The sequence below is a fragment of the Anneissia japonica genome, unplaced genomic scaffold (genome assembly GCF_011630105.1).
Source record: "Anneissia japonica isolate Jap-2015-1 unplaced genomic scaffold, ASM1163010v1 scaffold585_len4108843_cov191, whole genome shotgun sequence".
NCBI classification, from domain to species: Eukaryota; Metazoa; Echinodermata; class Crinoidea; order Comatulida; family Comatulidae; genus Anneissia; species Anneissia japonica.
The window spans coordinates 3,692,167-3,703,262 of record NW_022716829.1 but is presented as its reverse complement, the minus strand read 5'-3'; the positions used below and the strand labels follow the sequence as shown (position 1 = coordinate 3,703,262).

Below are 11,096 nucleotides of genomic sequence, written 5' to 3'. Positions count from 1 at the left end.
GACCCCGTAGGACATTGTTGTCTCGATCGGCCCAAATTTCGCCCCCACCCTTTTGGACATCTCTGGATCCGCCCCAGGGGAGTGGATAATGCGAGGTGCAAAGCACCGAAATGGGAGGGGGGAGGTGGTGTAGTTTTGGAAGGGGGAATAATCCTCCTCCCATTTCATATTTTGTTTTCGGAAATGGCATCTGAAAAGCTTAAATTACAGGGTAGCCTTCTACACGTAATGTATTCATGAGAAATACACACACACACAAACACAAGACGAGTGATCATTTGTTTATTACGGTAACCAAGTGGAAGGGAGGAGGGAGGGGGTGGCTTAGTAACTCTAGGCTAGCCACCCTATTCACTCCCCCTAGACCAGCCACTGCTATCTATCATTATTCATATGAGCATCGAGCGAAGTCATGGTTTTCACTTCGAGGAGGTGGTTGAACATACAGTGCCTACCCTTCTTCTAAGCTCTTCCACCTCTTTCTGTCTGATGTTTGTCATCACGTAATGTGTTCCTGATAGTAAATGCATTAGATTAATACATACATTAGACTAATGTATTGAAATTCAGAATCAACTGAGTCAATTCCATCACTGGTTTTATTTTTGCATTTATTCAAATACAAGGCCCATACAAGATCTGAAAACTACGTCCCGCTAAATAGCGATATCAAACAGCAGGCTGACCATGAGTTGACACAGACAGAAAGTAGCACATGCGCAAAATACAGTGTATAAGAAACATTATGATGAAAAATTCATATTTAAGCAATCTTACCTACGAAAAAAAAAAATGCGCACAGCAAGCAAGCTTTGCCAAAGATCTTATAAACACAAGATAGCGTTCTCCGGGATTTACGCGTGCAAATTCTGTAATAAGGCATGAATGGCGCCCTCTTGCTAAATTGGAAACTTTTGACCCTTGACCGCTCTGATCTGACCATACAGTACACCGCCTGTGAACAGTAGAACAGGAACCATCTCAGATCCATGGCAACAGATAGGACGCCCTCTTCCAAAACTTATTACTTTTTCTCTTCGGCAATAGCGCATGAATGGCGCCCTCTTGCTAAATGGGAAACTTTTGAACCTTGACCGACGCTTCTATTTGTTACACGTAAATCGCGGAGAACGCTATCTTGTGTTTATAAGATCTTTGGCTTTGCGCATGTGAGCAGAGAGGGCGACATTCGAGATAATACGATGAACATGGAATTGGAAGCTGTACGACTAATTCAGTCAATGAACGAAAAGCAAGCTCGTGCAATGGACAATACAGACATCAAAAATTAATATTTTTCAAATATTTCAGATTGAGTGGAAATTAGTGTCAGATCCAAGAATTTTAAATACAGCCCAGCTAATATGTTACATTATAATAACATTATAACGTTGCAGTTTGATGCGCAAAAGGTTCGGAGACAATAAATACGTTATAACGTAATTTCTGAATAAGTCACGTTGCATACGTTGTCGTAGCGTTGTGTTAATTTCAGGCATAGGCCTAATCGAAAGAACAACATTTCATGGACAGGCACAACGTATACTCAGAATTTAAATATAATTTTCTTATTTTTTTTTTTAATCCGCCCCTGGCAATTATAAAAAAAATATACATTATATACAGTTACAGTATATAGCGGCTGTTAAAATACAAGCTGTTTGCACTTGCGCTGTAAGCACTGGCATATCTCTACGTCCACCACCCCCCCCCTCCATCAAAAATACTTGCGCCCCCAGTCTATCAAATTAAATCACTGTCAAACAGTGTTAAAAATCACCTCAATTCACCTTATCTTGCGAGCTAGCGCCTCACATAATCATCGATCATCCGACTTCACCTTCACGCACACCCCCATTCCCTTCACGCACCCCTCCCCTTCCCCCATCAATTCCACCATTTCATGACTCTTAGGTACGTCACTGGCCTGTAAGAACTAGAAATTGGAATGATGGGAATAAAATCTGACGTAAGCGAATGTGTTATATCTAGGTTTTGGAAATCGTCCCATAACGTATTGGTTTTAAATTGTAAATGTAGCCTAGACCTAATCGATATTGTTAAAAAATATTTACAATTTGACTTTGCATTTTTGTTCTCTATGTCGAATATTCATACATAGATTTATTTATTGTTATGTTTGATTAAAAACATTTTCGCTTGAATGCCAACTAAACAGGTTTATTTCAATTAATTCTTTAACGCTACAGGAGTCATCATGAGCTTTACCGACAAATCAATGAAAACAATAATAATTATCGAAACCAGTAATGAGATCCATACATAGATTAGGCTTATGTATAGACCTAAATTCATTTGTTATTTCAAGTAATCCATGTGTTGATGCTGTAGATTCGCATGTCAAAATGCGTGTACAATTGTTATGGCTGTTTGTGTTCACTTGTATGAAAAAGGTTCAAGATTAAAAATTCAAGATTCCATTTATTGTCATATACAACATAGTACAGGAAATTTGTATTATAGAGCTAAGAATACACAAAATATACATACAGATTAAATAACAAGGCAAACATAAGTATAAAACAACAGTTAAATTAATATACAATATATAATACAATTAATATACAATATATTAATGTAGGTTTGCCTATTCTATTGCTTTGAAACAACTTCTAGACAATAAGAAGGCGTGCAATTAAAATAATTTATTATTGCTAACATAAAAAAAGAGAAAATTGTATGAATACTGTACATTAAGTTATTAATAATAACAATAATAAATAATTTACACAGCGTTTGTGCCTTGATGTACTTGAATTTTGATATGTCGCCCTCTATCACGACAAATTGTTCTCACAAAAGTACTACAATTATGATAAAACGAAACCGAAATAATTTAATATAAAAAGACTTAATTGTTAAAAATAACAATGATAAATATATAGTATTAGTCAAAAATGTAATGATATTTATATGATTAAATAAGTAATAATACATATGCTTATTACATGAATAATATAATAGTTAATCTGAAGTCACTTTACCATGCCGCCGTTCTCACACATCAGCATCCAGGGTCTTTTGCTGCTGCTGCTGCTGCATCGTCGCCGTCTGGCCGTCCACAACGCCATAACTGAAGTTTGTTTTTGTAACAATGGCAGATACTACTGGAAAGGTAAATACACAATTAAATTAGTTTCTGAGTTAAAAGTAAAGTCTTTCTTCTTTTAAAAAAATCTGTGTGCTATAGAAAAAAGATGTTCAGCCATTTTAGAAGGTGTGCATTATCTGACTAGGGCCTAGGCCTACCTGTCCTAGGCCGAATACCCCTAGGCCTAGGCTAGTACTAGGAGTCGGACCTAGGCCTAGGACTACCTACCCAATAAAGTCTTGCTCAATCAAAAAAGAAGTGTATTTTTAAGCCTGACCTAGCCCTAAGCCCTAGGGGACTAGTGGTAGTAGTAGTACTACTAGTATTGTAGCCTAAGAAGTAAGGGTCGTGTCGCTCTAGGCTATACCGGATATTTTATGGGCGCTAGAACTTTACTTAGTACTCCAGTATCCTAATCTTAACTGGAGCTCAATATCTCAATAATTCTTTATTGTCTTCTATTCATATAAAAACAGAAATGTAATTTGAACTGGCATACCATACATTTACAATTTTAAACAAAAAAGGCACAAGCACAACATCCATTAAAAAAAAAAAAAAAATCACTATTAAGTTAATTAGGCTATATAGAAGTAAATTGTTACTTAATTGCATGATAACAATAAAAATATAAATGATTTATTCTATAAAAATGATTATGTACAAATATGAATTTTTAGTAATTCTCATTAATATAATTGTTGCATTAATAATGAAATTTATTTTTACAGTATTTAAGTTTATGTTATACGTCTTAATAATAATTGCACAATAATATGACTATAAATATTATATGTACAGAAATTAATTACTGCTTTTTATGTATTATAATTAAAAATTTTATTAATACTATATATTATATTTACAAGTTTAAAATTTTACATCATTAAGATTATATTTAAAAAAAACAATTAAGGATTAAGATATCAAAAATTAATAAGTTACACTCGTATATCTATTGACCTTGGAGTTGTAGATATGGGCTGAATTTGGTTTAAAAGAATTTCTAAAATGTATTGTCCTTGTTAAGCTGTGGTTAAGGTTAGGGTTAGGGTGGAGTTAATGCCGTAGCCAGGATTTTCAAACAGTGTGGGACAATATCAGGGTGGACACAATTTACGTGTAAATTAAAATAATGTGGACCCATTTTCTGAAAATTTGTCCCATTTTACACAAAAATATGAATAATCTGGACCCATTTCTTAAAAAATAACCTATTTTACGCTAAATATGAGAAATCTGGACCCATTTTTCTTAAAAGTTGATGCATTTTACACAAAATATGAAAAATCTTGACCCATTTTTGAAATGTGAACCTATTCTTTGTGGACCCAATAGAAAAATTGTGTGGGACTGTCCCAATAGCTGGCTACAGCATTGGGTGGAGTACTAATAAAGTTGTTATGTATACCTATTAGGATACTAATCTATGTCTGTTTTTTCAGGTAATTACTTGCAAAGCAGCTGTGAGCTGGGAACCCAAAAAACCTCTGAGCATTGAAACAGTTGAGGTTGCGCCTCCAAAAGCAGGCGAAGTTAGAATCAAGGTGGGTTTAGTGAAACACGATCTAGCGTATAAACAGGCTAGGCCTAACATCTGTCGCAATATTACTATTCAAATGTATTAAAAATCATAAGTAATAAAAGGGAAAAAATAATTAAGGTGCCAGCAGAAATAGAAAGTCAACAAGAAGTTAGGAGCTTTTATAATGTAATATTGGAGTCAATGTATTTTTTATTCTGTTGTAAAGATAGCATTTTAAATTTATCAATAGATTTATTTTTAACATCACTGTATTCTATACTCTTGATTTATATTTGGCAAACATGCACAAGAATGAAACTAGTGTCAGCTAAATTGTGATTTAATAATTCAATTATTAATAATACAAAATTAACCCATCCATGACAGATATTTTTATTATTTGATGATAAATCCACACTGACAAATTTTGAGACATACGTGTTATGTGCCCATATATGGGCATGATGATGTTATATTTCTCCCAAATACGGGCATATCACATTCAATATAATTTATAGTATTGATCTTTTTCTATTCACTAGCTTAACGCCACTGGTGTTTGTCATACTGATGCATACACATTAAGTGGACAAGACAGCGAAGGCCTCTTCCCTTGCATCCTTGGACATGAAGGTGGCGGAATTGTAGAGAGTGTCGGCGAGGGTGTGACAAGTGTAGCACCGGGAGATCATGTGATACCTCTGTATATCCCACAATGCCGTGATTGCAAGTTTTGTAAGAGCCCCAAAACCAATCTCTGCAGTAAAATCAGGTAGACTTATAAAAGCAGTCAGAATATTTGATTTTTATTTATTACCATAATTACTATTAAAGTTATTAGGGAAACACAAATTTCGAGGTCGAAAAATATTATTTATAACATGGAATCTAACCCAACAAAATTTATATGTAAATATTCAGCAGTTAACTAATACTGTATGCTTTTATAAAAACATGCATTTTGTAATTATGCTGGTAACAGATCAATTCTAGGAATACCGTACCTAATGAAACAAAGAGAATTATGATTTTGAAGGCCAGTGCCTAAAGAGACTGTAACCTTGTCCCTTAAGTCACAGGTGGGCAAAGTGCAGCCTGCAGGCCACATGCGGCCTGACAGTGATTTTGTTGCCGCCTGCGAAAATAAATTTAAAATCCCTATGTGTTCGGCCCTCCAAATATCTTTGGCTAGAACACCCCTTCTTGTCTTATATGGCCTGACACCGATCATCTGTAAAAAGTAATATTAAAACTGAGAATAAAGTGGTATTAAAGCAGTGCGTAAAGGTTTTTTAAAGCACACTGGAAACATCAAAGTTTGGGTGTGGCCCTCAGTGTTAAATCAATAATTCACCAATTTTTATGCTCACCCCTGCGTTAAATCATGGTCCACTCCAAATCCCACAATTAGAACATCATGCTTTTTCTTATGAGTAAAGCTCTTAGAACACTGTCAAATTTTATCTGATAAATGTCTTTGACTTGCCCACCTGTATTACATTATTTGATTTGGGAATAAATACTTTTCAATTGAACCATTTAACCATTGTATATTTACATTATTATTTAATCAGTTCTGTATAAATATTTTTTACTTTCTGTCTAGATCCACCCAAGGAAAAGGAGTGATGCCTGACGGCACATCTCGTTTCACCTGTAACGGTAAAACTGTCTACCATTTCATGGGGTGCTCCACCTTCTGTGAATACACCGTTGTTGCTGAGATTTCTGTTGCTAAAGTAATTTCCCTTTATAAACATTTTTTCCTGAAAAGATTGAATGACATTTGTTTGCAAAGTATATTTGTAATTAAGTTAATTAGACTTAATTTATGTAGCTTGCTTCATTGTCTTATGAAAAGGATTGCTGGCTGGAATAGGTAATAGACTTATATAGCACAAAATATTAGGTCTCTATGGGCTTTCAGCAGATGTCCAGAAGAAGTTTAAATAAAAGAAACAAATAAGATGAACAAGAGAGACAAAGAAAAAGGAAACATCAACAAAAAAGAAAAACAATTAGATGGACTAGAAAATAAAAGTGATTTCTATTAGCATATTACTGGTCCTTCTGTCTAAAAATTAAGTAATATACTGTAATTTCGTTGACAACAGAACTGATCAACATAATTATTGTTTTTTTTTTACAAAATATTAAACTAAAATTATAATTGATTATAGGTCGATGAGACAGCACCTCTTAATAAGGTGTGTTTGCTTGGATGTGGCATATCGACTGGCTATGGTGCTGCTCTCAATACTGCTAAGGTACGTAGTATAACATGCACTCTCTCTACCTCTGTATGCTTTATTTGAATTATATCTTTCTACCCGTCTGCCAGGAAATCAACATTTGCTATCTGAGGTAGATTCTTCAGGATTTGGCAGTATGGAGTGTGCAAGAGTCCACACCACCTCAGCCCCAACATGACAAAAAGTTTGAGAGCATGGACCTCTACATGCTGGGAAATTACACTCTCGTACCTTACAAATCTTAGCAGTAATTCATATCAACTAGAAATTGCAAATTGCAAGTGAAGTGCTGCGAAGTACAACTGCATATAAATGTTCTTCGAACAAAATTATTTATGCGAGTCAAGTGAAAATAACCAATAATAAAAATATAACAAATAATATGAGACACGACCCATTGTCTATATTAGAACAGCGTTGGTACCGTGTACAATAGTGTTTTGCTGCAGTGACATCTCGCTGCTGGCGACTCGCTGCTGGCGAATCGATCTGCGCATGTGTATAAAATGGTATTTATTTCCGAAAACACTGTGTATGCCAGTCTACAACAAGTGTCGCCTAAATGTAATAAATAGCACGTTGAAATAGGCTAGTAAATAAGTTTAATTGGGTTCGTAAATAATATTGGCCTCAAAATATTGTGGCTGAGACATGGGCCGATTAAACGTAGAAATAGGAAACCTAGAAATATAGTAAAACGCTGAATAGTAATACTCCAGCGTCGCGACATGCGGACGTTGGTATGAGTAGGTTAGTCTACAAACGTCGCCTAAAGTAATTGATTTTACCCGGCAGAACGAAAGAAGGAAACTTTTTTTTTGGACAAACAATGACCTTTCAGAGGTTAAATTGCTATCAAGAATATGAATTGGCTGCTTCGCAGCAACAATACGATACTATTATTTTTCTTAATACAATTTAGTTGTGTGCGATCGCACTGTCTGCTCCACTTGCATCTACATAAACATGCAAATACTAGTAAACAAGATTATGAATATTATTATAAAACTTCAAGATCTGAAAAGAAATCAATGAGTTTTTAATACTGTATTGTCAATAAAATATTAAGAGTCAAAAGTTTCAGCATTTTAACTGCTATCCTCTGTGTTAATATTGTAAATATGGTACTTTTTCAGGTTGAAGAAGGGTCTATCTGTGCAGTGTGGGGAATTGGTGCTGTTGGGATGGCAGTTATCATGGGATGCAAGACTGCTAAAGCTTCCAAAATCATCGCAATTGACATTAATCCCAAGAAGGAGAAGTTGGGTAAGAAATTTATTTATATGCCTACATTACTGATCACTTTACATAATGACCTCACAAAACTGAAAAATCTCAGTCAGTCAACATCTCTATATCACACATTACTCAAGAACACAAGGGAATTAAACGCATTAGAAAACGGCAAAAGCAGGCCAGGCTGGAAAGAACTCAACAGAAACATTAGCAGAGCAGCCGAGGCGGAGATGTTGAATTGATTTCTCTGTGGAATATCATCATAGCATAAAAATGTTGATTCAAAATAACATGCAATATGTAAATAATGGTAAAATTATAATGTAACCATGGATATAATATTCATTTTTAAGCAACCAAGTACAGTGCTTTAGTTGACTTTTCAAAAAAATGGAAAATAGTTTTGCAAAATCTACATTTTTTGTACACTTTCAGAGGGGAGGGGGGTACCGAAAAAGAGTACTGTTTGTACACTTGTGAAAATTCTGATAATTGTGAACGACCCTAAATTAATTATTATTATTTTGTTTTACTAGTGTGTTACATTTCTATCGTATTTATATTCAAATTTTGTTATATTATGTTCCTTTCATTATTTGCTTCATTGTTTTATAATGATTATGTGTACAATTTTTATTTTTTAATTTACTATTTGTAATGTTTATGAAATCGTGTTTGTTTTTTTACATTTTGCGGGTTAAACTACTGTAGCATAGGTGTACTTTCACCAAGTCTTTTTGTCCACCTTTTGTAGTATTTTCCAAATTTTGTATTACTAATGTTGAATCTTTGAAAAGTGTGTTTTTATTCTCATCACAGCTCGTGAATTTGGGGCTACGGACTTTGTGAACCCAAAGAGTCTGGATACAGGTACCGTTCCGCATCTGATTGCCATGACGGACGGAGGTCCAGACTTTACTTTTGAATGCATTGGGAATGTAAAGACCATGGTAAGACATTTCAGTTTATTTAAATAATGGGTTTGTAGTGGCAACACAAGCGTCTGAAATCTAGGTGGTGGGTGGGGGAGGAAATGAGGGGCAAGTCAAAAACAATTTTCTGGGAGGGCACTGCCACTGTCAGTTAGTTTCCCCTTCATACCAATATGAAAAAAACATCAAGTAAAGAATTTGGCACAAAATCAGTTACTTTACTAATAATCTTATAATGAATAATGTATAGTTTTTCTCAATTTAAAGAGAGAGGCATTGGAGGCTTGCCATAAAGGTTGGGGCGTGTCCACCATCATTGGAGTTGCTGGAGCGGGACAAGAGATTGCCACAAGACCATTCCAACTGGTCACAGGCCGTACATGGAAGGGAACTGCTTTTGGGGGTAAGATTTCATGCAAAAGTGACTACTAAAACTATTTTGAATAATATGAAACCGGCAAAAATTTAGTTATAATTTGCAATGATGTACAGCCAAAGTTAATATCCTATGCATGTAATATAGGTGATTTATTATATGTAAATTAATGTTGAGCAGGGCAAGGAATATGTGCATGTTCCACACACGTTTAGCTGTGGTTTTGTGCAACCTTGGCAACAATATCTAATGGGCGGGGATTTGAGAAAAGATCTACTGGGATGGGACAGGGCAGAGCTTGTTACTTTCATTAAGTTTGTTACTCTAAATTAAATATATAATTTTTGATAGGTTGGAAGAGTCGGGATAGTGTTCCTAAGTTAGTAACCGACTACATGGCTGGTACAGTCAAAGTTGATGAATTTGTATCACACGAAATGTCTCTGGAAAAGATCAATGAGGCCTTTGACCTTATGCATGCTGGTGAAAGGTGAGTTTATTTACACAAACTGTCACTAGGTCAAAGGTGGTGTAAACAATAATTGCTAAGGATTATAATCATGGAGGTATTATAGTAATAATGCTATAACACAATGCTATAGTTTCACTACCAAAAACAGCTCTACTACGTAGATGTTGAAAGGCTTTTTTGCTCCATAATTTTCATATATAACATTCGACGAAATCTCGCAGTAAAGCCGGGCACTTACTGTTTTGTACGACCGTAGCACGACGAATCTAACTCCGTTCTCTTATCGTCGGTGGCAGTCATTAAAAACAATCGGCTGCTGATAGAATCCCGTCGGTCGACAACCATTGTGCGCAGTTTACATCAAATTGTGCTTGGCTTATTACTGATGAAACAGTTCTACAATTATTTTCATATACTCTTCAATTAGATATATTTGTGCATGCTCATTTGATCATATGGTAAGTGGAGTTCACTTCAACACAATGACAAGAGTTAATGAATGTTAAAAACGATCCGTTGCTCATAGAATCCTGTCCGTCGTGCGCAGTTTACATCAAATTGTGCTTGGCTTATTACTGATGAAACAGTTCTACAATTATTTTCATATACTCTTCAATTAGATACAGTATATTCGTGCATGCTCATTTGATACTATGGTAAGTGGAGTTCACTTCAACACAATGCCAAGAATGTGCTTGATTTATACACTACATATTTGTTTTTGCTTTCTTTCCAGTGTCCGTGCAATCATCAATTTCTGATGTCAAGAAAAGAGAAGACATTTGGACCAATGGATAACCATCATTTTTTAAGAGCGCCGATATATTATTCAAATAGCTTATATTAGGTATTGAACATTTTTTAAAAGCTCCGTCCTAAGGAAGATGATGAAGCATACAAAAAGAAACTAAAATAAAAGCCAAAAAGGTACAGAACTCTGTCTTTGATTTATTTACACCTCATTATATAATATTAATCCCTGTAAGTTAACAATACTGGATATGCATATTATTAGAAAAAATATTGTATACTATTGTTGTATCTCCTTCACAAATTAACAGACAAATATTTTCATTCCATAAACTGGAAATGGTAGTGGGCTTTTATAGTAAATACGAGGTCTCTATGAAATTATCAAAATGCTCATACGCGGTTACATACTGAAATAAAAGATAGCGGATACAAAATGTT

General features: G+C 34.9%; 1 protein-coding gene across 1 annotated transcript; it reads left to right on the top strand.

Annotated features, from left to right (window-relative positions):
- Positions 1-3,010: 3,010 nt before the first annotated feature.
- Positions 3,011-11,092, top strand: LOC117109933 (alcohol dehydrogenase class-3-like). The gene is made up of 10 exons (XM_033252422.1): positions 3,011-3,136; positions 4,558-4,659; positions 5,180-5,409; positions 6,244-6,376; positions 6,818-6,904; positions 8,026-8,155; positions 8,945-9,075; positions 9,325-9,460; positions 9,785-9,923; positions 10,642-11,092. The coding sequence occupies exons 1-10, from the start codon at positions 3,116-3,118 to the stop codon at positions 10,664-10,666; spliced, it is 1,134 nt and encodes a 377-aa protein (XP_033108313.1). The 5' UTR covers positions 3,011-3,115; the 3' UTR covers positions 10,667-11,092.
- Positions 11,093-11,096: the final 4 nt, after the last annotated feature.